Source organism: Nyctereutes procyonoides, unplaced genomic scaffold, assembly GCF_905146905.1.
Source record: "Nyctereutes procyonoides isolate TBG_1078 unplaced genomic scaffold, NYPRO_anot_genome, whole genome shotgun sequence".
Lineage (NCBI taxonomy): Eukaryota > Metazoa > Chordata > Mammalia > Carnivora > Canidae > Nyctereutes > Nyctereutes procyonoides.
This window is the reverse complement of record NW_026575146.1, coordinates 80,524,209-80,550,730: the sequence shown is the minus strand read 5'-3', so window position 1 is coordinate 80,550,730 and position 26,522 is coordinate 80,524,209. Positions and strand designations below refer to the sequence as shown.

The 26,522-nt window shown below is 55.1% G+C and overlaps 2 protein-coding genes across 2 annotated transcripts in view; one reads left to right on the top strand and one right to left on the bottom strand.

Moving 5' to 3' along the window:
• Positions 1-9,608, top strand: part of RYR1 (ryanodine receptor 1) — a 117,391-nt gene extending 107,783 nt beyond the window's left edge. Inside the window, exons 95-105 of the mRNA XM_055309977.1 lie at positions 966-1,096; positions 3,821-3,863; positions 5,222-5,352; positions 5,447-5,507; positions 5,931-6,077; positions 6,300-6,434; positions 8,182-8,338; positions 8,743-8,807; positions 8,903-9,003; positions 9,180-9,231; positions 9,373-9,608. Of these exons, the coding sequence (XP_055165952.1) occupies positions 966-1,096; positions 3,821-3,863; positions 5,222-5,352; positions 5,447-5,507; positions 5,931-6,077; positions 6,300-6,434; positions 8,182-8,338; positions 8,743-8,807; positions 8,903-9,003; positions 9,180-9,231; positions 9,373-9,468 (1,119 nt within the window). The 3' untranslated portion in view covers positions 9,469-9,608. The remainder of the gene's footprint in view (positions 1-965; positions 1,097-3,820; positions 3,864-5,221; positions 5,353-5,446; positions 5,508-5,930; positions 6,078-6,299; positions 6,435-8,181; positions 8,339-8,742; positions 8,808-8,902; positions 9,004-9,179; positions 9,232-9,372) is intronic.
• Positions 9,609-9,702: 94 nt separating this feature from the next.
• Positions 9,703-25,822, bottom strand: MAP4K1 (mitogen-activated protein kinase kinase kinase kinase 1). Its single transcript, XM_055310834.1, has 31 exons — positions 25,671-25,822; positions 25,443-25,500; positions 25,237-25,327; positions 24,470-24,534; positions 22,920-22,975; positions 22,786-22,833; positions 22,572-22,614; positions 22,411-22,483; positions 21,710-21,841; positions 21,200-21,262; positions 21,024-21,105; positions 20,508-20,624; positions 20,201-20,279; positions 19,600-19,658; positions 19,480-19,523; positions 19,355-19,399; positions 18,532-18,574; positions 17,884-18,049; positions 17,707-17,789; positions 17,242-17,326; positions 16,158-16,234; positions 16,015-16,075; positions 15,145-15,253; positions 15,000-15,058; positions 14,687-14,790; positions 13,958-14,132; positions 13,667-13,729; positions 12,781-12,870; positions 12,627-12,697; positions 11,671-11,726; positions 9,703-9,891 (listed from the first exon to the last, which is right to left on the bottom strand). The coding sequence occupies exons 1-31, from the start codon at positions 25,767-25,769 to the stop codon at positions 9,822-9,824; spliced, it is 2,466 nt and encodes an 821-aa protein (XP_055166809.1). The 5' UTR covers positions 25,770-25,822; the 3' UTR covers positions 9,703-9,821.
• Positions 25,823-26,522: the final 700 nt, after the last annotated feature.

Here is a 26,522-nt window from a genome sequence, read left to right as displayed (position 1 = left end):
TTCTGGGGCAGGGGCTGGGTGGGTGGGGTCTCCTCTGCTGGTTGGGACAGGGGACCTGGAGCCAGAGTCAGGGCCAGGGATCTGGGTACAGGACTGGGGTCTTCGGTAAGGACAGTGTTCAAACTGGGAACGAATGGGGGTCACAGCTGAGGAGCCAGGTCTTGTGACTATGGTAATTTGTGGATCAAGAGGCCAAATCTGTCATTGCAAATATTACTTTCTGTACGCTGATCAGTTGGTGAATGGAGGCCCGTGGGTGTCTGTGGGGTCTCAGACATAACATGGGTGCTAACAGGGGAAAGTGGATTCTGACATTGACACAACGATGCCTGCCTGAGGTTTGTGATGCCCCCGAGGGCTTCAGTTTGGGGTCCACGGGGTCTATTTCAGCAAATCTTTTTTTTTTTTAAGACTTTACTCATTTATTTGATAGAGAGACATCACAAGCAGGGGGAGGAGCAGAGAGAGAAGGAGAAGCAGGCTCCCCGCTGAGCAGGGATCCCAATATGGGGCTCAATCCCAGAACCCTGAGGTCAGGACCTGAGCCAAAAGCAGACACTTAACTGTCTGAGCCACCGAGGTGTCCCTAAATTTCATCAAATCTTGATACTTTGCTATGGGATGAATAGAGTTCTTTTGACTTAGGACTTTTGCATCTGCTGTTCCCTCTGCCCGGAATGCTTTGCCTTGCTTCCAGATCCTTTTACCTGGCTCTGTTTTATACATCCCCCTCCCTTGGGAAGCCCCAGAGTGCATCAGACACCACTTCTGGGCTCTCCTGACTTTCTCCCACCCCAGCCCTGATCCATCAGCCGACATTTCCCCATTGCCACCCTGATTGCTTTGGGGAAGCTCCTCTGACCTGGGGTCTCACACTGGCTCCGGCAAGATCTCATGGTTCCCACTGAGGCTTTGGTCTCCTCAGGTGCCTGACGCCCACCTCTGTACCTCCCTGCACAATCCAGGTGCCCCTGGTGATCTTTAAACGGGAAAAGGAGCTGGCCCGAAAGCTGGAGTTTGACGGCCTCTACATCACGGAACAGCCTGAGGATGATGACGTGAAGGGGCAATGGGACCGACTGGTGCTCAACACACCGTAAGGACCGGCCCCCCACCTCGGGGCGGGTGGGGGCACAGAACTGGGGTTCTACTCCAGGCCAGGCCTAGGCGTCAGAAGACTGAGGTTCCCTATCACTGGAGGCCCTGACTCAATCTCCCCAAGCCTCAGTCTTCCTCTCCGTAATGCAGACAAACTTCTAGTGTGTTAAAGTACCTGTGGGGGTGCTGGTGACACACAGGGATCCCTGGGGCCCAGACCCTGGAGATTCTGGTTCAGTGAATCTGGGGTGGGGCCCAGGAACCTGCATTTAAACTCCACCCCTGGGGATCCCTGGGTGGCTCAGCGGTTTAGCACCTGCCTTTGATCGGGGGTGTGATCCTGGAGTCCCGGGATCAAGTCCCACATTGGACTCCCTGCATGGAGCCTGCTTCTCCCTCTGCCTGTGTCTCTGCCTCTCTCTCTGTCTGTCTCTCATTGATAAATGGATAAAATCTTTAAAAAATAATAATAAACCCCACCCCTATGTGTGATTCCTACCCAGCTGCCATGAGTAAGCAATAGGAAATCATTGGGTTTTTAAATTGACCCCAGAGAGGGAACGAGGGTGTGTGAGAGCAATGGGGTGGGATTCTGGACTCTCAAACTGCTCTCCCAGCCCACTCTGTCCCCGCCCCCCCCACCCTGCCCCATCAAGTCCCATTTCATGTGTTCATACAGTGGGGCCTCCTCATTTCTGGAATAAGAACACCAGATCAGGTTCAAAGCCTGGTAATTCTTGGTCAAGTCACAGCCTCTCTGTGCCTCAGTTTCCTAATCTGTGACAGTAATAGCACCAAGGATCTTTTTTTTATTATTCATGACAGACACAGAGAGAGGCAGAAACATAGGCAGAGGGAGAAGCAGGCTCCCCGATGTGGGACTCAATCCCTAGACTGGGATCAAGCCAGGCGACCCGAGCACCAAGGCTCTTGTAACAATGAAATGAGCTCATGTAGTTTCTGGGCCACAGTGAGTCCTAAATGAGCATTGGAAGTTATTTTATGATGCGGTCCTGCCCAGGAGAAGTGGTGTGAGAAGGGACAGAGGCCACACCAAGGACATCCTGTGCTCTGTCACCGTCCGAGGCACATCTAACTTCTACACATTCAAGTACATGTGCTTAACAGAGTCAAGGAGAAACATGTTTATTTTTTAAAAAAATTTTAACATTGTGTTTATTTACTTGAGGGGGGAGGGAGGAGCAGACTCCAGACGCAGGGCTCCATCCCGGGACCCGAAATCATGACCTGAGGGGAAACCAAGAGCTGGTGGCTTAACCAGCTGAGCCGCCAGGGTGCTCCAGAAACATCCGTTTAAAGTTGTGTCTGCCCAAGACCTTGACTTCTAAATACCATTTCCCACAAAAAGGAGCCAAGCTCCTTGGAGAAGCAGATTTCAGGGCTAGGGCAGGGAGGTGCCATCGCCGAGGTCACCCCGTGTCAGAGAGGGCAGCGCGAGGACCTGCTGAAAGGACCCCCTGCCCATGGAAGCGGCTCCCGCTGGACAAACCAGGGGACAGTGAGGAGCCGCCAATCCAAACACATCAAACACGCCTGAACCCACGGACCCATGATAACTCTCCACTCCAAACCCCACAAAACCCACTGGCCACCCCTGCAGGATTTGAGGGCCTCCACTGTGGGCCAGAATCATCCAGTAAGCTTCCACAAAATGGTGTGAGAAAGCACAGCGGTGCCCCAGAGGAGCCGGAGCATACAGGCTGCTGGCTGGGAGCCCTCCCTGCCCTCCCTGCCCTCCCTGCCCTTCCCACGCAACAGCTGCCCCACGGGAGGGCCATCTGGGGTCTTCCGCACATCCTGGCCCCAAAGGCACACCCGTGGCCTCCCCCAACATGGCGGCCTCCCCAGCATGGCGGCCTCCCCCCAACACAGCAGGCTGCCCTCCAACGTGGCGGCCTCCCCAACATGGTGGGCTCCTCCAAAGATGGCGGTGGGGGCAATGGTTGACCTGGGGCAAACTTGACCTTGCAAAAGGTTTTTTTTTCCTTCATTTTTGTTTTTATTTATTTATTTTTTTTTATTTTTTTATTTTTATTTTTTATTGGTGTTCAATTTGCCCACATATAGAATAACACCCAGTGCTCATCCCATCACGTGTCCCCCTCAGTGCCCATCACCAAGTCACCCCCACCCCCCGCCCACCTCCTTTTTTACCACCCCTAGTTCGTTTCCCAGAGTTAGGAGTCTCTCATGTTCTGTCTTCCTTTCTGATGTTTCCCACTCATTTTTTCTCCTTTCCCCTTTATTCCCTTTCACTATTTTTTATTTTTTAATAATTCTATTTTTTATTGGTGTTCAATTTACCAACATACAGAATAACACCCAGTGCTCATCCCGTCAAGTGCCCCCCTTCAGTGCCTGTCACCCATTCACCCCCACCCCCCATTTCACTATTTTTTATATTCCCCAAATGAATGAGACCATATGTTTGTCCTTCTCCGATTGACTTACTTCACTCAGCATAATACCCTCCAGTTCCATCCACGTCGAAGCAAATGGTGCGTACTGTGTCGTTTCTAATGGCTGAGGAATAGCAAGAGGTCTTTAAAGCCCGAATCCAAGTGAGATACAGCCGTACTGTGATGGAGTCCCCCGTGAGAAAGCCATGGGAACTGCGACACCCTGGCCTGGCTGGCGACTCCTGCCCTTCCTGCCCTAACATCTCGGTCTCTCTCTCTCTTTCTCTCTCCGCCCCCCACAGGTCTTTCCCCAGCAACTACTGGGACAAGTTTGTCAAGCGGAAGGTGAGGGTGACAACGTGGATGGGAGGGTGGAAGGGGCCTCCCGGCCTGGGTCCCCTGCTGTGCCACCTGGCCATCCCAGCCCCACAAGGGCTCGCTTTGTGTGCGACCTTGGGCAAGGGGCTGTGGCTCCCTGGGCAGCACCTCAGTTTTCCCATCTGGAAATGGGCGCAGTAATCACACCCCTTCTGTGATGACATGATATGTGCAACGGGTGTAGCATAGAGCCTGGCGTGGAGCGAGTACCAGTGAGTATCAGTGAGGAGGGAAGAGGGGGAGGTGAAGCAGACCGTTTGGAGTGCACAGACTCTTGAGCTGAATGGCCTGCTTTTACCTCTACCTGTGTCAGCCTTTCTGTGCCTCAGTTTCCCTCAGATTCAAAGTAAGGTTGTAAGAGGGCTGACCCCACGAAGCTGTTGCAAAGATTATATGGCCCACTGCATGGGCAGTATCTAGCATGTAGGAAAATCAGATCATTCACTCAACAAGCATTTATCAAACACCTGCTGTGTGCCAGGAATCACTTTAGGGAGCTGGAATCCAGCGGCAAGCACGACACCAGAGCTGGCAAGACAGATGATGAGCACATTCGTAGGGGGTTAGGTGATGATAATGTGCTACAAGAAGAAAAAGCAGTGAAGAGGGGAGCGTGTGCGTGTGCATGAGTGTGTGTGTTGGCCAGGAGGAGGCAGGAAAGGACACACTAGTTAATGAGGTGAAGGGGTGAATCAGGTAGAAATCTGGGGGAAGGGAAGTCTGGGTGGCTCAGTGATTGAGCGTCTGTCTTTGGCTCAGGTGGTGATCCCAGGGTCCTGGGATCTAGTCCCCCATCAGGCTCCCTGCATGGAGCCTGCTTCTCCCTCTGCCTGTGTCTCTTCCCCTCTCTCTGTGCCTCTCATGAATAAATAAATAAAAATATTTTTTTAAAAAAGAAAGAAATCTGGGGTAAGTGTCCTAGGCAGGGGGAACAGCCAGTGCAAACCCCCTGAGACAGAAATGTCTGGTATATTTGAGGAACTGTGAGGAGGTCTGCGGGTCTGTGTGGCGGAAGCAGAGTGAATGAGGGAGGTGAGTGGGAAAAGTTCACAGATGACAGAGGCCCGATTATAGAGGGTTCCTCGACTACCAATCTAATAATAATAAATTATCCCTATTAATGTGGCCAATGAATCAACTGAAACCTTATCACGTTTGGACCCTCCCCCTGAGGATCTGAAGAAAACTGGCCCTTCTTTCCAGGAAAAAATGCACCCCTAATTTCTCACACCAAGTTGAGAGTGTCTCCAGAACCCCCACCCATGGAGGCTGGGGCCCTCCCCCACTCCAGCTGCATCCCCACGGCCACATGCTCCCCTGTGCAGGTCCTGGACAAGCACGGCGACATCTACGGGCGGGAGCGGATCGCCGAGCTGCTGGGCATGGATCTGGCCACGCTGGAGATCACGGCCCACAACGAGCGTAAGCCTGAACCACCCCCCGGGCTGCTCACCTGGTGAGTCAGGGACTGCCCTGCACAGCCCCGGGGTGGCCAGGGAAGGTGGCCAGGGCCTGAGCCTCAGGCATCCCCTTCCTCCCACCCCACACAGGCTCATGTCCATTGACGTCAAGTACCAGATCTGGAAGTTCGGGGTCATCTTCACAGACAACGTGAGAAGGGGCCCATTGGTGGGGGAGGACCTGCAGGAGAAGGGCCTTCGGGGGGCTGAGGGCTCCACTCCCAGGTGTCTCTGACCAGGGACTGACTCCTGAGCCCCTGTGCACCCCTGGTCCTATGAGACCTGCTGCCCCCCAAAGCCCCCTGTCCCTCAGGTGCTCTTAAATTCTCAGACCGTGTCCTTCAGCAGAGGGTTCCCCAGCTACCCCAGGATGGCTTCGCCCCCAGAGTGCTCCATTACTGCAAGTGCTCCTGATCCCCTACTCAGATGGCACCCCGACCCCAGAGCGCTGGACCCGTGTCCCCAGAGTGCTCCCTAACCCCCCAAATGCTCCTTGACCTTCATGAACCCTCCCTGAACCCTGAGTGCTCCCCCATGAGTCCGCTCCCTGACCCCTGACCCTGTGTGCCCACAGTCTTTCCTATACCTGGGCTGGTACATGGTGATGTCCCTCCTGGGACACTACAACAACTTCTTCTTTGCTGCCCACCTCCTGGACATTGCCATGGGGGTTAAGACGCTGCGCACCATCCTCTCCTCCGTCACCCATAACGGGAAGCAGGTGTGGAGAGGACCTGACTATGGGCTGTGAGCCTGGCAGGGAGGAGCCGGTGGTCTGAGCGGGGGGCGGGGGGGAGGGTTGGGCAGGTCCCTCGAGGAGGGGCGAGGCTGGGCGGGCTGAGCCAGGGTGGGTGTGGGTCGTGAGACCCTGGAGGGAGGGCCACACTGACGGTGAGGGCCGGGGAGGCCCAGCACGGAGCTGACGGCTGTGCGCGCCCCCCAGCTGGTGATGACCGTGGGCCTCCTGGCGGTGGTGGTCTACCTGTACACCGTGGTGGCCTTCAACTTCTTCCGCAAGTTCTACAACAAGAGCGAGGACGAGGACGAGCCCGACATGAAGTGTGATGACATGATGACGGTGAGCCCCTCCCTGGGCACTCTCGGGCCGGTCACTGACCATCCGACCCTCAGTGCTCCCATCTGTAAAGGGGGTTAATGGTGGTACCCACCCCGTAGACTTATCGTGAGGGTTCCGCGAGCTGAGATTCATGAGGGACTTTGAAGAGCGCCAGGCTCCTAACCAGTGCTCAGTAAGCGTCAGCCGCCGCTGGGATGCTACTTGAGCCTTTAAAGCTGGTATGAAACTATTATGGGAAGGTGCTCAGGCATGGCGCACCTGTCACTCACGTGCCATGAGACCTTGGGTGGTCCTCTCAACCTCCCGGTGCTCTGGTGTCTTGCCCTGCAAAATGGCTGTGTAATAACAGTGCCTACAGCCTACAGCAGGTTTTAGGACTCAGTGGAGCTCCTTTAAAAGTCATAAAATGATACTGGCATGAATTCAGATTGCATAGGTGTAGCTGCTCTCATCGTTAGCTATAAAAGTTTCACCCAGGGGTGCCCCGTGGGCTCAGTAGGTAGAGCAAGTATGCAACTCTTGATCTCAGGGCTGTAAGTCCAAAGTCCCACATCAAGGATAGAGATTACTTAAAAAAATATATATATATACATATATATATGAATTTCACCCAAAGTATCAGCATGCCATGCTTGTTTACACTTTCTCTTTTACTCCGACCGTGGTGGTCCTAACCCAGATGGAGCTGGCTCAACTGGAGGCATAGGTCACAGTGGAGAAGAATTATCTCTGGGCGATCTCACGAGATGTCCGGTACCCTGGTGCCATATTCTCAGGACCCAGTTCAGCTCCTCAGCGTGACATCTGAGGCCCCGCCAGACCTAGTCTTGCCCCGCATAGCCCTGTTCCCACCAGTCACCAGCCTGGGCTCTTAACCAAGACGAGGGGTCCTCTCTCTTCCTGGGGATGCAGAGAGAATAAGCATAAAGTCTTTCCCAAAGGCCAGGAAGATCTTGCCCCCGTCCCTGCTCAGAACCTTCTCGTACCTCTCCAGTGCTGTGTGATAAAATCGAATCCCTCACTGTGGCTCACAAGGCCAGGGAACAGCCAGCTTTGCCTGAGTCTAACCACAGGCTCTCTTGCTTTCTGCTCTCTGGCTGCCCGTCTTCTTTCGGTTCCCCTAAGACCATGTGTTTCCTCCCACCCAGGCCCTTTGCATCTGACATTCTCTCCCTCCGCCACCACAGGCCCCAGGTCCACGCCTCTCTTTCATTGACACGTCACCTTTCAACTCCAGTGCTGCCTCCTACAGAAAGCCCTCCCTGACCATTGGCGGGCCTCATTTTTCTCCCTGCTCTTGCTCACAGGAGCTCTCATTTCTAGCCTCGCTGAAGCTCTTTCAGTTCCTCCCGGGAGCAAAATGTCTTCTTCGCTCCCCAGTGGTGACAGAACACATGTGGTTTCCTCTGCCTGGAACACTTTCTCCCACCTAACACCTCCTTCAAGTTCCAGCTCCCACGTGTCCCCTCTTCTAGGGAAATCTTGCCTGGTCCCCCTGACTGAGGCAGGCCTTCAAAGCTTCAGAGCTTCCTGCGCTTCCCCCACCCTGGCTCTGTCCCTCTGCCTGTGTTCTCCCTATCACAGCCGTGATCATTTCTGGGCTGTCACTATCTGATGCCGTGTTCGTGAACCCTGAGAGGGCGGGGCGCAGAGCCGTCTCAGTCCATTGCTATGTCCCCTGTCCCCTGCTCGGTGAATGTCGAGTCACAGAGCGCATGACCAGTATGCTTCTCACCCCCCCCCACAGTGTTACCTGTTCCACATGTACGTGGGTGTCCGAGCTGGTGGCGGCATCGGGGATGAGATTGAGGACCCAGCGGGCGATGAATATGAGCTGTACCGGGTGGTCTTCGACATCACCTTCTTCTTCTTCGTCATCGTCATCCTGCTGGCCATCATTCAGGGTCAGTGCTGGTCACGGCTGTGAGAGTGGGGGGCCCAGTGCCCAGAGGCACACTAGCTCCTTTTAAGAGTGCAGACTGCCTGGACTCATATCCTGGCTCTGTCTCTTCCTACTGTGAGACTTGAGGCAAGTGACCTCTCTGGGTCTCAGTTTCTCCATCTGCAAATGAGGAAATTAACGATCCTAAAACCTCGCAGGGTTATGGTGAGAAGTAAGTCACTTCCTAGGTGTTTTGCTCATAGCAGGTGCTCAATATCAATAAAGGCTAAGTGTTATTATCTCTGGGAAGCAAGGTGAGATGGGGGAGATGGGGACGGGAGGCAAGGCTCAGAGGGAGGTAGCCGGAAGAGGGAGGAGTCTGAGCTGGGTCAGAGGGTGGGCGCTGACTTGCACCTGCCACCACAGGTCTGATCATTGACGCTTTTGGCGAGCTCCGAGACCAACAAGAGCAAGTGAAGGAAGATATGGAGGTAGGTCAAGTCTGGGGGCGACCCCGAGGGAATTCGGGATCGTGGGGGGTAGGGTGTGAATGGGCCTGGATTCTGATGTCCCCCGCCACCCACAGACCAAGTGCTTCATCTGCGGCATCGGCAGCGATTACTTCGATACGACGCCGCACGGGTTCGAGACCCACACGCTAGAGGAGCACAACCTGGCCAATTACATGTGAGCGTGGGCCCGCTGGCCAATCAGGGGGTGGGGGCGTGGCCGCCGACCGCGAGGGGCGTGGCACTGAGCCTTGGCCAGTTAGGTGTGTGGTCTCCAGGTGGGTGGATTCCCAGCCGGCCAATCAGAAGGAGTAGGGTAGTCCTGACCTATCTCCGCCGCTCTCCCATCCCCAGGTTTTTCCTGATGTATCTGATAAATAAGGACGAGACGGAACACACGGGCCAGGTAACGGGGTGTTAATGGGAGGACAGTGGGCAGGGTCCTGGAGAGTTTAAATTTAAGGTCAAGCAGCAGGTGGCAGTAAAAAGCTCGCGTCAGCATGAGCGTTGGAGGATGTGACCATTCTTCCCCACGCCCCAACCCTAGGAGTCTTATGTCTGGAAGATGTACCAAGAGAGATGTTGGGACTTCTTCCCAGCTGGCGATTGTTTCCGCAAGCAGTACGAGGACCAGCTTAGCTGAGACACGCCCAGCTGGCCCTTCACCCCCACCTCAAGTGCCTTACTCTTCCAAGTCCCTTAGCCCCCAAACCCGCCCCCAAAGGCAGCTGGGGGACAGGTGACCATGTACTGGAGAAATAAAAGTCTGTGCTATACCCCTGACATCATTGTGTTGGATTCTTGATATTTGGGGTGTGGGTGGGCCTCCGGGAACTCTGCCCTCCCCTTTCCCTGTCCAGAAGACAAGATGACAGCAGAGGCTGGAGTCATGTTTATTGGAAGACAAGTTCATGTCATGACCACTAATGTGTATGTCTGTTGGGGATGGGACTGCGGGACCAGTTCCTGACACCGCCACCCCTTCCCATCCTGGGCTCATTCCTGGATGTAGAGGTTGCTGGGGGCAGTAGGATCATCTGCTGGGCGTGTCTCCACCACCACAGGCCTGGGAAAGGAGGAGAGAAGTCAGTTCATTCATTCATCTGTTCATTCATTCATTCATTCATTCACAAAGGAGTTAACAGAGGCTGTGCCAGCACAGTGCTGGGCTATCACGGTAATGAGCAGACAGGGTCTCTGCCCTTGAGGAGCTCAATCTAGAATGGGAGACCAACATGAATTAGTGAATTACAGGACTGCAAAACAGCATGGGGCGTACTGCATGGAAACCTATCCTGAAGGGTCAGCCAAGGTGGCCCAAAGAATAGACGGTGGAGCCTCCAAGAGGCTCAGGAGGGAACTTGGTGAAAGGTCAGAGAAGGGTGTTCTGGGCAAAGAACAGCCTAGGGAAAGGCCTTGAGGTGGGAGAGAGTTTGGGACTTGGTTGCAGAAGTCAAAGTCTTGTGCGCTGTGGCCAGGACTGGGTATTTATCTTGAGGCCACAGTAGTTTTAAATGGGGGTTGGGAGGGTGAATGACATAATGGGACTTAGATTTTAAAAGACCTCTCTGGCATGTCAAGAGGTCATGAGAGATCCCTGAAGGGGCTCTCACTGGTTAAATGTGGGAGTTCTTGCATCTCAAAGTAAAGAATGGTAGTAATAGATTTAAACACCCAGAATAAAATGGAAATCCATAAGGCTGTGCTGAAATTACACACACACACACACACACACACACACACACACACTGCGGAGAAGGGACAAGCTCCTCCACAGGAGCATGCCAACTAATAAGTGCAGAAATAGAAATTCACCATTTAGTAACTCTCCTCATAATATATTCAGGCAGAAATCATTAATAGATGCTAAAACCAGTGGGTGAAAGTCTGATGAGAAAGAGTATATTTACACATTCACAACAAATCACCCCAAAAGATACTTATTAATACAAAGAGTAGCTTTACAGCAGGTTTCTCCGCTGTAAAACCTGCACCCTACCCAATGCTCAAAGAGAACATCACCCATAATGGGACAAACAGACATGTGTTGATAGGATGCACTGAGAAAGACAAGCCATCACTTCTGGGAGTATTCCTACCCCGAATGCTTAACCTCAAACCTCAAACCCAACTGAGGAATATTCTGGAAAACAAGTTTCCTGTACTCCTCAAAAGTATCAAGGTCCTGAAAACCAAAGAAAGCCTGAAGAATTGTTCCAGGTTAAAGATTAAAGAAACCTGACCCTACATGCATCCCATCATCCTGGATTGACTACTGGACCCCCCAAAAAAGTACTGTTTTTTGGTTATAAAGAGTATCATTGGGCCAACTGGTGAGACTTGGGTGTGTGGATTAGAAGGCAGTGAGAAGTCTTAGTGCCATTTTCTTAATTTTGACAGCTGTGTTGTGGTCTGCAGGAGTAGGTCTTTGTTTCACACCCAAATGGTCAGGAAAAAATCATATACATATGAAAGAGGAAGACAAATCAAACATGGCAAAAACAAACACACAAAATACCCCCAAAACAGTCAAAATGTTAATATCTGGGGAATCTGGATGAATGAAGGGGATACAAAGATTTAAGAATTTTTACATTTATTCTTGCACCTTCTCTGTGAGTCAAAAGTTATGCCAAAATAAAAAGTGAAAATAAAAATTAAGAAACAAAAATGTCCCCTTGGCTGCACTGTGGAGAATAGACTACAAGGGGCAGAGATAGAAGCAGGGAGACCAGGAGAGAGAATGTCCAGGCCAAAGATACAGGTGGCTGGAGACATCGCAAGACACCTCTCCACATCAGAAGCCCCCCTCCCAGGCTCTGTGTTCCCTTCCCCACGTCCATACCTGGGGGAGCCAAGCAGACGGAAGGTGAGGGTAGGGTCTCTCAGCTCCTGCAACAGCTGGGGAAAAGGTGTGTGTGTCAGTATCTAGAAGACTCTTCCCCTCTCCCTTAAAGAGAATGGGGTGGAGAGGGGGGGTCTCTGAACTTCTAGTCTTAGGTCCAGAAATAATCCTTCTTGCTAACATCATCCACCAGCTGTGTGACCCCAAGCAAGTTACTTCTCTGTGCCTCGGATTACTAACCTGTGAAGTCACAGGACCTTCCTGATAGGTGATTGTGGAGATTAAATAAAATACAAACATATAGGGGCATCATCTGAAACATAGTGTTCTATGAGCTAAGGAGCATTTTTCACTCCATTTTCCAGATGAGGAAAGTAAGGCATGGGAAAGTTAAGTCATTTGCTTAAGGTCAATCAGCCAGATTCCAACCCAGGCAGTCTGTGCATGCTCTTAACCACCCACGTAGCTCTTTAGTGACGCCCCCCCACCTTTGATAGTTGGAGACTGAGGCTCAGAGAGAAGCAAAATCTCTTGCACAAGATCACACAGTGGCCTGTAATGACCTCTGGACCCAAGAGACCCTGGGGTATAGACGAGGACCTGGCCAAGGACACATGGGTGGCTCAGTGGGTTAAATGTCTGCCTTTGGTCAGGTCATAATCCTGGGGTCCTGGGATTGAGCCCCATGTAGGGCTCCCTGCTCAGTGGGGAGTCTGCACCTCCCTCTCTCTCTGCTCCTCCCCTGGATCATGCACTTGCTCTCTCTCTCAAATAAATAAAATCTTTAAAAAATACAAAAAAAAAAATTAAAAAGAAGAGGACCTGTCTGAACTGAGACTAGAGGAAGCTTCTTGTCAGGGCTCCACACCCTGACTCAATACTTCTGCTCCATCTGCGGAACCAGAAGACCCACAGGGGAGGGGCAGGGTTGGGGGTGGTCAGATGGAGAAGCTTACCTGGTCTGAGCCTGGAGCCCACACCTGTACTCCGTGCTTCCAAAAGGCCTGGAGCCTACCCCCGACCATAGCTGGGAGGAAAGCAGTGCCCATTACCCTTGGGTATCACTAAGCCTCCCCTCTGGGCAGGGGGGCCTCCCAGCCCTGCACATACCCACGGCTTCCACCGCTTCAGTCATGGGGATCTCCGGAGTTCGAAGCCCTGGGACTGGGGCTCCCTCTGGGGTCACCAGCTTCAAAGATCCTAAAAGAGGAGAAAGAGAGGGGGGGGAGAGATTTGTTGTTTTTTAGTGTTTTTTATTTTTTAAAGATTTTTTATTTATTTTTGACACACACGCAGAGAAAGAGAGAGGCAGAGACACAGGCAGAGGGAGGAGCAGGCTCCATGCAGGGAGCCCGACGTGGGACTTGATCCAGGGTCCCCAGGATCATGCCCTGGGCCGAAGGTGGCGCTAAACTGCTGAGCTACCCGGGCTGCCCAACTTTTGTTGTTTTTTAAAAAGATTTTATTTATTTATTTGAGAGAAATAGAGCGCACATGCAGGCAGAGCGGCAGGGAGGGAGAGAGAGAAGTAGACTCCCCGCTGAGCAGGGAGCCTGATGTGGGGCTTGATCCCACAACCCCAGGATCATGACCTGAGCCGAAGGCAGACATTTAATGACTGAGCCCCTCGGGCACCCCGAGAGAGGGCTTTAAGAGTGAGGGTCAGAGGGGATCCCTGGGTGGCTCAGCGGTTTAGCGCCTGCCTTTGGCCCAGGGCGCGATCCTGGAGTCCCGGGATCAAGTCCCACATCAGGCTCCCTGCATGAAGCCTGCTTCTCCTCTGCCTGTGTCTCTGCCTCTTTCTCCCCCTATGCCTATAATGAATAAAATAAATTCTTAAAAAAAAAAAAAGAGTGAGGGTCAGAAGGATGGAGAATAAATTCATTGGGAAGCAAAGCAGGACCCCGGCACGGCCTGGAGGGGTTCAGCATTTCTGAGCAGCACAGGGTCTGCGAGGCAGAAATCCCGGAACAGTGGAGGAAAGGGGGGTCCTTACCGTCCATCAACACCATCACCTTGTCTTCCTCCACCTGGGTCACCTGTACGGGTCCCCTGTGCTCTATTTGACAAGAGGAGGGAGGTTCGAAAGCCAATCCCGCCGATCCTGCCTTCCTCCGCTAGGCGCCCTCTCCACTCCCCAGCCCGCGGGCCAAAGCCGCCTATCACCGCGGACACTATCTCAGCAGGTGTATAAATTCCACCTCTGCCCCCGCCCCGGGTTCAACCCCCTTCAAGCAATCACACCGCAGGCTAGAGCCCCGCCCCGCCGCCAGCCCCGCCCCCTCACCTGTGCTCATCTCGCCCAGCCAGCAGGAGAGCGCGCCGAAGCGCACGGTGTGGAAGAGCACGGACTTCGCCGGCTGCCCGGGGCTCACGCCGATGCAGACGGCGGGCAGCTCGGAGCCTGGCCCGGTCAGCAGCGCGAACACCGGAAGGGGCGTCGGCAGCGGGAACAGCACCTGCTGCAGGCCGCACGGAGAGGGGCGGGCTCAGGGGGAGGGGGCGTGGCCTGGGTGGGCGGGGCCCGAGGGGGCGGGGCTTGAAGGGGGAGAGCCCGCAGGGGTCTTCGCGAGTATTCCCCCCCCCCCCCGGGGCCCTCGGTTTGGGGGGATACGGTCTAGAAACTTCAGGGGGTGAGAGCCCAGAGGAGTGCGGTGATGCCTCCTTAGCAATGAGAGTTGGCGTGGCTTCTGTTGGGGTCGTGCCCCCTTAATGAGGCGTAGCTTTAAAGGCAACAAAGTCTCCTTAGACTCAAAGGGTCTGAGTGGGGTCTCCTTGGAGACCCGGGGGTGGGATGGGGGTGGGACGTAGGGCCTGCAAAATAATTAGGCTGGGTGAGAGGAGGAGTTTAAGGCTCCAGAAGCCCTCAGGAGGGGGAGCCTCCGGGCACCTGCCGCAGGTGGGCGGGGCCTCGGGTGGAAGCCGGGCTCCCCGAAGCTCTCAGCAGAAGCGTAGTAAGGAGTGCAAGCCCCTGGCCACTGAACCTCAGAATCCCCAGTCTCTACAGACCCCCTACCCGGACCAGCAGGAACTTGTTCATGGGCTGGTACCACTGAAGCAGGACCACGGACGTCTCCAATGCCCCGCACAGGAATGGGCCCCCTGAGCTCGCACCCTCCGCTGTGGGGGTAGGTAGAGATGGGTTAGGGTCAGTCCTCTCTCCCCTTCCCCGACCCGCTCCTCCCCCCCACAAAGGGCACACATCTTTCCCCAGACTCTGGACAGCCTGCCTTAACCCCACCACCCTCTCCAGTCAATGCAGCCTGAGCCTGCCCCCGGCCCAGCACACCCTCCCCCCTTCAGGTCCACCAGTAGGGAATCTCTCTCACCCACGCAGCAAGCTCGGCACCCTTTGGTGTCCTGGATCTTGGTGGAGACCATGTTCTTCCTGCAGAAGAAAGTAGGTGCGTAAATGCAGAGGGACGGCAGGAAGGGGGGATTACAGGGGTCTGTGGTGCCCCTGGGGGCTGGTACCTTGCCAGTAGCCGGTGGGGGCTAATGTGAGCGATGGGGCTTCCTGCTCTGGTCTCCTTCCGTTCCAGCAGGCCCAGGATGCTATGAGAATACAGGTGGGGGGTCTTTCCTGCAGTGTGTGTGTGTGTAGGGGGAAGCAGGCAGTTATAGGACACCAGACACTCCCACCTTTCCCTGGCCCTTCACTTGGCCCCATCCCTTTGAAACTCCCAAGGCTTCAAATCTCAGCACTTTTATTTGTTCATTTCTCATTCAGCGTATTTTAAATGCCCGCTGTAGGCCAGGCACTGTGCTTGGCTCTGGTGATTAATGAGTAAGATAAAGATGTTCCCTATCTTCCCGTGCTTGCTCAGCCACGTGAGAACCTATGGACATTTAACCAGTCAGATGAAGTTATGCACGTTACTAAGTTTAAGGAGAAACCTATCGAGAAATTCTCCTAAGATTTGTCGTCACAGACATGATAACTAACTCAAGAAGCCCATTTGCTTGGTGTTTCTCCTATACATTAGAAGTTCTTTTACACCAAATGTTTCTAAAACAGCAACACAAAATTTTAATTTATAACCCCATTTCAGTAACGTGTGGAATAAGTTCTCATTGGCATCTATACATCGAGGAAATGTCAAGACTTACTGTGGATCTTACCTCAAAACTGGCTTGAGGTGGGACTATTGTGAACCCCATTTACAGATAGGGAAACACAGATAGAGTCCCACCTCGAAAAGAGGGCTGAGATTTTAACTGTGGGCTCTGTAAAGGGGGAGCCTACTTTTTTCTCCCCCAGCTGTGCCCATGTATCTCCCAACCCCCGGACTCTCAACCCTTTAACTTCTGACCCCACTCCTCCCACCCAATCCACAGCCAGACCTGAGAGAGACATGAGGACATTGTTGATGGAATACACCCAGGTGGTCCGGCTAGGGAAGAGCTGCAGAGAATGGAGGAGATGGCTCCCATAAGACCCTGGGAACCCCCAACGCCAGCCCCCCCCCCCCAGGCTCTGGTCTCACCATCTCCAGTGTGGCCTCTTGATCATTCCGGTTCAAGATGAAAATGCCTTCCTCTGCCCCCAGGAGCAGGTGCTGGTCTGTGGGGACAGACACAAGGACACTAGGACCTATGTCATCTTGGGGGAGGCCTCCCAGACCCCCATGACTGACCCCAAACACTGGTAGTCTGTTCCCCATCCCTGACCCTCAATCCTCTGTTATTCCCACAACTGACATCCCCAGCTCCTGTTTCCCCAAATGTGAACTCAAACCCTGACCCAGTTCCCTGAGCTGGTCTCATTCTCACCTACCTCTCGGGCTTGCACCCACAAATCCTGCAAATCCTGACGTCCCACCCCACGACCTTTGACCCAAACATCAGTCCCGCTTCCCTAAATAGCCCTCTACGTTCTGTTCTGTCCATCTGTCTTCCCAGTTCTGGCCTCCAAATGCTAATCTGGTCTCAACAGGGATCCTCAAACTTGGGCCCTTTGAAATGTGTTTTTTTCTGTCCAATGCATCCCCTGTACATTCTAATGCTGTTTTTTTTAAATAAATTTTAGTAATTTTTTAAAGATTTTATTTTCAAGTAATCTCTACACCCAACAATGGGGCTCAAATTTATAACCCTGAGATCAAGGGTTGCATGCTCCATCGACTGAGCCAGCCAGGCACCCCTGATGCCATTTCTTTAACATTTACCCCTCACTGACCTTGTCTCCACATCTTTCATCCTCGAACTCTTCCCTTTCTGCATTCCCACCCCCAAACTCCTGACCCTAAATGCTGACCCCAGCCTCTCTACCATTAACCTCTAACTGAGGTTAGACGGTTGCAACTGCCCCCACCTTAGATCTCAAACTCTGACCTTTCTGTTATATCTGACACCCATGGCTCCTAGACTCTTATTTTCCTAGTTTCCACCCTCATACTCATCTCCATCCTACCTGTACATGATCCCCAAACCCCAACCCTGGGCTCAGGTCCTGCCTCAGCTCTGCCCGTCCCCCTCTTATGAAGACCCTCCCCTGTTTCTGCCTCTGTGCCTCCACTAAAGCCCCTGCCCACCCACCCCGTTGCTCTCGGAGACCCTCTGAATACCCACCCTTGGTGGAGGGGTGCGTCCAGGCAGCCGTGCTGTGGATCCGGAGCGGGCAGCCATTGAACAACTTCACGAGCAGGGCACATCCCTGGGCAGGCCCCGGAGGCAGAGCAGCAGATCCAAGGAAAGGAAGGAGGGGATGGGAAGGTGCAGGGTCAAGACTCTGTCCCAAGAGTACCAGCCCTCAAACCCTGCCTCCACTTCCTCAAAGGTTTATCACCTTGGCAAGCTACGGATCCCTCTCTGCCTCTGTCTCCCCATCTGTGACATGGGAATGATGTCTATCTCTGTGATATTACCCCCCTGAAGGCTTACACCCCATAAAGGCAGTGTCTGGTGCAAAGGCACTGCTCACCAAGTGTCACCTCTCATCACTATCGCTCTGCCCCTCCCCACAGCCCATCCCAGCCCCAGGCATCCCAGCCACCCCCCCCCAGGGGTGTGAATCCTCAGCACAGCCGGGCTCACCTTTCTCTTCATCTTTACTTTCTTGGGGGGTAACAGTGGGGGCTGATCAGGCTGCCGGGGGGGTGGGTTCCAGAGTGAGGGTTCTGAGACAGGGTGAAGGAAAGTCAGCCTCCAAAGGCCCCCCTCCCCTACCCACCCACATTCCTGCCTGCCTCCTGTCCCAGCCCGCCCTGTTACCTGAATGGGCAGTTAGATGGGGGCTTCGGGTGGCGGGGGGAAGCCCGAGGTGGGGGGTTCGTGGGGGAGGCCCACTGGCACACCGGACCAGCACCCCCGGGCTCAGCTGTCCCTCATCCCCAGTGCTCCCAGTGGGCCCCTCGTCTGATGGAGAACGGAACTTGGGCTAAGGAGATGGAGGAGCAGCAGAGGAAAGTACGTTAGAGGATCTCGGAGAGGGCGCCCAGCAGTCCCAGCCCTGCCTCCACCAGGCCTGACATTGGTCATGGTTCTGACCCTCCCCACAGTGCCCTATTACCACTCCAGGCATCAACCTTGACCTCCCTCTGCTGGGCACGGCCTGTGAGCCTACTGCAGCCGGATGGCACCCCCGGGCCATCATCATAGTCCAGCAATTAAAGGATTAATGCTGGATAGCTTAGAGCTGGGGTCCCCAAGACCAAGGCCCACCTGGCTAAGACTTTGAATCCCGCCCCCTAGGTTCAAGGAGGCTGCTCCCAGATCCCCACATGCTCATCATCCGGTCTCCCAGACTTCAAGGGACCTGGTGTCCCAGATTCCAGGGTTAAAGTGTCCAGTATTCCAGCATCTAAGGACCCTGGCCTCCTGGCCTCCAGCCCCCAGCTCCAGTAGGGCCCAGGGCCTTACCTTGGGAGGCAGTGGAGGAGGTGTGTCCTCTGCAGGGGTGGGGCTGGAACACAAAGATGAGGTGAGCAGGGGCAGGGGGTGAGCATGGGGGGGTGTGGGTAACAAGGCCGGGGAGGCAGATGGGATGGTTTGGGACTGGAGGTCTGAGGTCAAGAGGATCAGGGGTGACTGGGTCTGGGCTGGAGCTGAGGATTAGAGCACTCATGATACTGGCAACAGCAGTGCTGGATATCAAGTGTGGACAATACACTGGGCCTGAACTGTCGTGGCCACCTAGTGATGCAGGTCACATGGGCTCCCCCAGGGCGGGGCAGGTTCTCACTTGGTGCTGGGCACGGCCTGTGAGCCTACTGCAGCTGGATGTGTAGACCCGACAGGTGGGCGTGAGGCTGACGCAGGCCTGGGGGTGGGGCTGACTGCTGGGGCCAAGGTGGGGTCTCCGGTGGAGGGTCTGGCGTGGGGGAAGTTCCCAGGGGGAAAGATGCGGATGAAGTCTGGGCTTTGATGGTTAGGGGTACAGTGGAAGTCTGGGGGTCCGAGCAACATCTGGGAGTGGTGGGGGGCCTGGGACGCAGTGGGGGGGTCCGGAGGTCAGATAGGATGGAACCGGGGTGTTGGCTTGGGGGGATAATAGGGGCTGGGCCAGGGAGGGGGTGAAAGAAGGTTGAGGGGGAAGGGGGAGGCCGTAGGGTCTAGTCAGGGGTCCGGGATGAGCAGCAGAAGGAAAACAGGAGCTGAGGTTGGGGTAGGGATGGAAGGGGATGGTGGTTGTAGGAAGGGGGGGGATGAGGGCCAGCGGGGCTGGGGGCCACGCCTCTCTTACATGTCGACGTCATCGTAGTCATCGTCAGATTCTGACAGGTGCCTCCTGAGGAGTGACACCCATGACCATCGGGCGGTTCCCCCACAAAACCCAGGCCCCTCCCCGCCACACCGAGGGTCCCTGACCTGGGACTGCTGCTCCGGAAGTCTCCGGGGGGCTGTAAGTGGGCCTGCGGGATAGCAAAGGGTCAGCAGTGCCCAGGGGGAGGGGAGGGCATCTGGGGCCAGCAGAGGGAGGCACCTCACCGTGTGGGTTATGGGTCTGGACTCCATTGCTCTGAGCTTCCGGAACTCCATGTGCCGCCCTGGAAGGGAGGAGGGTGACGCAGTGAGCAGAGGCAATGGGTCTGGGAAAAGAGGAGCCTTTGGGGAGCCCGGGGTCAGGATCTTAGGACCGGGGCTGTCCCTCAGGGGGAAGGATCTTGGTTTGCAGGGGTCTCATCTGGGGGTCAGGGTTTGGGATCAGGGATGTGGGGGCTCAAAGTTATATAGTGTTTGTCTTCATGGTTCCATCCTGGGGGTGTGACAGAGATTTCTGAGATCTCTTTGGGGGTCCTGGTGTTATGGGAAGTCTCACAGGGTCTGTTTGCAGGTCAGAGAAGTGGGGGGGTCCTCTATAGCCATTTTGAAGTTCACGTGAGGATGAGGTTTTCTGGAGTCTCTTGCAGGGTCAGATAGTGAGTGACAAGGGTCTCTGAGGGTCTGTGTGGAAGTGACGCGGGTCTCGGGGCTCTATCGTGAGATCAGATGGTGCTGAGGGTCTCTGGGAGAATCACTGGGGGTGGAGTGGGTCTCTTGGATCTAGTTTATGGTCAAGGATCTCCAAGCTTAAGGAATCTCTACTCACGACAGCAATCGGCATCTGGGATCCCTAGAGAGCTGGATCGGTGGGTGGACCGGATTCGCCGGGGGACGGCAGGGGGCACCTGGGCAGAGTGACAGCGGCATCAGGCCACGGCCCCCTGGCACCCCTACCACCCTGTGGGCCCAAGTGGGAGCCCGTAGCCCTGTGCCAAGCCCCCTACACCCCTCCCCTTTTTCCTTTTAAGAGAAGCAGCAGGAAAGCACTCCAGGTGGTGCGGGGCGGGGGGGGGGGGTACAGCTTGAGCAGGGGCTGTGAGGTTCCACCGCCTTCTCGGCCAGGGCACCCTCACCTCAGGCTCCTCATCTTCAATCTCAACCACAGAGGCCCCCTTCCCTGGATTCCTCAGTTTGTCAAGAAGATCTAGGATCAGGCCTCTATGTAGCCTGGGCTGGGATACCAGCTGATGCTAGAGAGGAGAGGAGGGGGCTGGTGTGGGGGAGAAGCTGGGACAGGGGCTCGAGGATCTGGTGGGGGAGGTGCCCACTGAGGGAGAGGCAGGGAACTCTGGGGAATGGAAACTAGGGGATTTTAAGGGGTTGGAACGGATTAGAAGAATCTGGGGTTCCCAGCAAGGGCAAATGGAGAAATTTGAGGTGTCTTAGAGGAGACGGGGCTTCCCCAGGATTCCAGAGCGTACCCAGGAATGGGTCTGGAGACCCTGGGAAATTTGTGTTTTAACAGCTCGGGGTATCTTGGCCAAAGGTCTGGGGTACAATTTGGAGAGTCTTGGGGAGTTCTTGGGGAATTCTGGGCAGGGGGCGGGGAGTTTGGGAAGGGCCTTTCACGGAAAGGAGGGGAGGTTTACACTGAGCATCTTGGTGGCACAGGGTCGTTTCTTGGGGTTCTTAGTGAGGGTGACTTTGACAAAGTTGTGGAAGGCAGCCGACCTTGGGAGGAAGAAGCCAAATCCTAGGTGAGGAGACCAGAAACTCTCCCAGCAGACCCTCCATCCTGGGTCTGCCCTCCCTCGCCCTGTCCTACCATTTGCCTTTTTCTTTTAGCCTGGGGGGCTGGTAGCCACTCTTTGTCATGAGGAAGAGAACTCTAGAAGAGTAAGGAGAGAACGTGGTGGTCAGACTCCCAACAGGGGTCAGACCTCGCGGCTTGAGGGGTCCCCAGTAGCACTGAGGTCAGCAGAGAGCCAAGCAAGGGACAGAACAAGAATGAGGTTTAGGTTTTGCAAGGCCCTGGGATGCCACTTCTGGGGGGCTCTGTTTACCACACAACAGAGCTGCAGCAACCTCCACGGGAGGCTCCAGATCAGGAATCCTGCCTTGGGGGTTCCCACTGGGGGGGCCTGAAGAAAAGGCTTTCTGGGTTGAGAGGTTCTTTGCAGGGGGGGTCTCAGATTTCGCTGTGAGGACAGGGTGTCTCCTGGAGGGGGCCTTGAAGCGAGGGAAGCAGGTGGGGGCAGGGGGTGCTCTGGGTCAGGGCTGGGCAGGTCTCTGGGCCCAGCGGGGGGGGGGGGGGGGGCTCGTCAGGCCCGCCTACCTGAGAGGGTGCACGTCAAAGAGCGGCGGTTGTAGCTCCGCTAGTTCAATGGCTGTGATGCCCAGGGACCAGATGTCACACAGCTCGTTGTATCCCCCCTTCAAGGCCACGGCCGCCACTTCTGGAGCCATCCTGGGGACAGAGACCCTCAGCAAGCCGGGGGTGACACAAGGAGGGGAAGGGGGCGACTCCTTGGCGTGCAGGTGGGGGCAGGAGGGAGAGAGAGAGAGGAGGAGGGGACAGAGAGCAAGCCAGATGCTGAGAGAAACATCAAGGTGAAGAGAGAGACAGCAATAAAGACAGACACACGGGGACGCCTGGGTGGCTCCGTGGTTGAGCAGCTGCCTTTGGCTCAGGGTGTGATCCCCGGTTTGGGGATCGAGTCCCGCATTGGGCTCCCCACAGGTAGCCTGCTTCTCCCTCCGCCGGTGTCTCTGCCCCTCTCTCTCTGTATTTCTCATGAATAAATAAATAAAAATTTTTTAAAAAGACACGCAGGGGTCAAGAGACAGAAAATCAGAATAAAAACCAACACAAAGAGACCTCGGTAAATGTAATACTCGAGAGAGAGCCAAAAAGTGAGCAGAATATTCAAGAGAGGCAGACACAGGGAAAGGAGCTGGGAAGGAGAGTCCTGGTGACCGAGGTGGGGACGGCCACTGCCCCCATGCACCCCTAGCTGCCCGCTGGGCATCCCTCACCAGTAGGGCGTCCCGATGAAAGAGAGGCGTCGAGCCAGCGTTGCCCCAATCTGGGCCGAGATACCAAAGTCAGCTGGAGGCAGAGAGAGATATAGTGACCTGGGGCCCCCACCCCCTTGGCCCCCAGCCAGTCCCCTCCCACCCACCCCCATCACACTTACCCAGTTTGACCTCCCCAGCATCATTGATGAGGATGTTGGCTCCCTGGAGAAAGAAGGGGAAATCAGAAGCTTGTCAGAGACACCCCCAGCCTGATGCTGCCTCCACACCCTGGCCCTTCCCAACCCCACAACTCAACACCACCCTGAGTCCTGCAAACACTACTTCCACCTCCTGCCCACCCCCACACAAAGCCACTTTGCTTCCCCAGACCACCTTGATGTCCCGATGTATCTTCTTCTGTGAGTGCAGATAGGCAAGTCCCTAGGGGAGAGGGTGGACATGGGGTGCTGTGAGTCCCCAGGGGCTGGAGCAGGACCCTGCCCCAGGCCCACCGGGTCTCGCCTCACCTGGAGCACTTCCCGGCAGACATAGCTAATCTGGAGCTCTGACAGGGGGCCTGTCACTGCAAAGATCACAGCAGTAGTGTTGGGTGGGAAACAGGCAACCTGGCTCCCCCCCACACAGGCTGAGAAGGTGCCACACGGGGACAGGGAACAGATGGGACAAGTGCAAGGGGGAGATGGAGGGATGGTCAGCGACCAAGGAAGGGGACCAGAGGGAGACAGATTCACTCAACAGATATTCACTGTGTCTACTGGGTGCCAGGCACTCCTGTGGGCACTGGGGAGGTAGCTGTGGACAAGAGACAGCGATCTCTGCCCTCGTGGAGAGAACATTCCAGTCGAGGCAACAGATGGTAAACAAGACAACTAAAGCAGAGGGCATAAGATGCTAATAAATAGTAAGAACTAAAACAGCAAGAAACAACAACAGGAAATATGTGTGGGAAGGGGTATGACATTTTATAGGGTGGTCGGTGAAGTCTACTCTACTCGGAGAAGGCAGCAGCGAGAAGCTGTGATGAGTCCGGCCTGGAGGGGAACAGAAGAGCCAGTGCAAAGGCCCAGAGGTGGAGACGGCCTGGTGGGTTTGGAAAGCAGCGAAGTGGGTGGAGTGGAGTGGGGGTAGGGGAGAAAGTGGAAGGAGGTGAAGTCTGTCAGCTGGGGTTCAGGTGGGGGCCGCACTGGGGAGCTCGGGCTTGTCTTTGGAGGGAAATGGAAGCCACAGGACTGTTCTGGGCAGGGGGCGATGGGACTTGGCCAAATGAGGAAAGGTTGGGGGTCACAGATACTGACACACACACACACACACACACACACAGATAATGAGAGAGAGAAACGGGAACAGATTCAAACTGAGACCCAAAAGCACAAAGAAAGACAAACTGAGAAAGACAGAGACGCAGAGATGGAGGGGGAACGATGGAGAGACCACACACACACACACACACACACACACACACACAAGTGGTCAGAGACCAGGTCGGGCAGCCTGGCTGTGTGAGCCACTTCCTCCGAGGGCCTCAGTTTCTCCCCATGTTCATTTATAATGAATGTCTTCCTGGTCTCACCTCTGAGGTCTTGAGTTCGAGGACACAGAGAGATGGTCAAAGGCAGAGGTGGCCATCAGAAACTGAGAGGTGATCAGAGGCCCCCCTTCATCCCCACCCTCACATTTTTCAAAAAAAAAGTAGGTAGAAAGAGAGAGAGAGAGAGAGGCAGGCACTCATTCACTCGGTCAACGAAAATGGGGACCCGGCCTATGGGCCCAAAGTATAGAGATATTCAAATACCTGAACAGACACATTGGTGAGAAAATGCAGACACAGGGAGTTGGGAGGGGATCACTGCGTGCAGAGGGATTGGGGCCGGATCATCAAGTCCTGGCCCAGGGCCCACTCCATCACCACAGTGTTCCCAGCAGCAACCAGGCCAGGCCTGGGCCCAGAGAGAAGCTTGTTGCAGGAAAGACGGTTCCAAGAAGACACAACCCCAGAGAGACAGTGGGGGTGGATGGGAGGCGGGGAGGTATCCGGATCCCCTTGCCTTCCTCTCACCTTGGTAGATGTCCTGGAGAGAACCAGCCCCACAGAACTCCATGCATATCCAGAACTTCTGAAGCCTACAATTCAAGAGTAGTGATAACAGCAGTAAGAACTCATCACTTGGGGGACAGCCCCAGCTCACCATCTGTCTTGTCCCAGTTCAACAAGGACTTGAATGTAACAGCTGTCATCCTCCTCCCCTTGTCCATCAGAGTGAGATCACCATGTCCATTTTACAGGTGGGGAAGTTGAGGCTCAGAGAGGAAATGTATGTTCAGGGTCAACCAAACTCGAACCCGGGTCTTTGGACTCTTGACCAGGGGGACTCTGGACTCTGCTATCCTGCACTAACCCAGAAGACAGAGGAGACATCTCCCAGGTTGGGCAGGTAGAGGGGGTGCAAAGGGGCCCAGGGTTCCAGGTCTGGGGGACAGAGGCCATTACTGGGACACCTGGGATATTAATTCAGGGGTCCAGAGATTTAAGGAATTAAAAGAGCAGAGAGTAGAATGGGGGACCTGAAGGGCAGGATGAGGAAAGATTAGTTTTAGGGGACTTGCTTTCAGGTTCGGTTACTACGAAGGGACTGCCCAGAAATGGGAGTCCTGGATTGCAGATCACATCAGAGAATACTCTGGTCAGAAAGCTGGGACTTCAGACTGGGGATCGAGTTGGGCAGGGGGCCCCAGTTTAAAATGGGGCTCCAGGACTGGAGGTCAGGAATGGGGGTTCTGGACCGGGGCTGGGCAGGGTCCCTTGGGAGGTTTGGGGCTCATCACCAGAGATAACTCCCATGGTAGGCCACGATGTTGGCATGCCGGCAAGTTTTCAAGATGAGGATTTCCTTCTGAAGTGTGGAAACATCATCGTCTGTGAGGAGGAACAGGAAAGAAAAGGCCACTGTGGGAAGGGAGTGTGGGGGAGGCGATCCCAGTGTCCGGAGAGGAGGCGTAGGGGTGAGGGGAAGGAGCTCCTGTGTCCTCACCAGGCTCCATCTTCACCATCTTCACTGCCACCAGGTCCCCCGTCACCTTGTCTCGAGCCTTATAAAGGGGAAGTTGGCAGTCAGGCAGGCTCCATTCCCCTGAGTTCCTCCTCAGCATCCCTGAGCCAAAGCCAGGGACTGGGATCCTCTCTCATCCCCTTCCTTTCTTGGGCCCGGTCCCAATGGCTCCCTGGTTTGAGGGTGATGAAGAAGGAGGGGTGTCCTCACCTTGAAGACTTCTCCATAGGTGCCGCCACCCAGCCGCTGCAGCAGGTCATAGTGGTCCCGGGGGTCTCGATTAAAGATGTCGGGGTCCACGAGGTCCATCCCTGGGCGCTGGAGCTGGGCCTGCGCCCAGGGGCCAGCAGGGCCTCAGGGCTCGAGTGTGGCACCTCCCTCCCTCCCCACACGTCCTGCGCCCTGCACCCGCCTAGCCTTGCCTCCGCTGGCTGTGGCCTCCCCCCTCCCCACTCTCGCTTCCTGCCCCAGCACAGGGCTGTGCAGCGGGCTCCACCCCCTATCCCCTGGGCCCTGAGAGCCTGTGAGGGGTAGCTTGCCTTGGGACCCAGGGGACCCCCCCCCCACCTCCAGGACCCGGGGCTGAATGTAAACCAGATGCAAACTATCTTATGATCTGGGGGGGTTGCTCTGGCACCCCCTCCCGCGTTCTGGGCTCTGGGCGGTGGCTAAAAACCACAGTTGAAACTCTGCTGAGTGCTTGAGGGTTTGGCCACCATCCGGAGATGGAAGGCCTGCACAGGAGTGGCCATGCAGTGTACGTGCCCGTTCTCTGGGGTACATGTACACACTTAGCACCCACCTGTGTACCCACTGTGCACAGACCAGTAGCCGGACACATGCCTGGATACCCGTGTGCATACATGCGGTTGTACCCAGAGCACATACCCCCACGGATGTGACACATGCTTGTGCATTCACGCCTAAAGTGTGCAGAATGGTACACATGTAACTCATGAGAGCACACACAGGGGTCTCTCCCCTTCTGCAAGACTGGAGCCTAAAGGGGCCTGAGCGCCCTGCGGCAGGGTCCAGGAGCCCTTCACCTCAGCCCCTGCACGC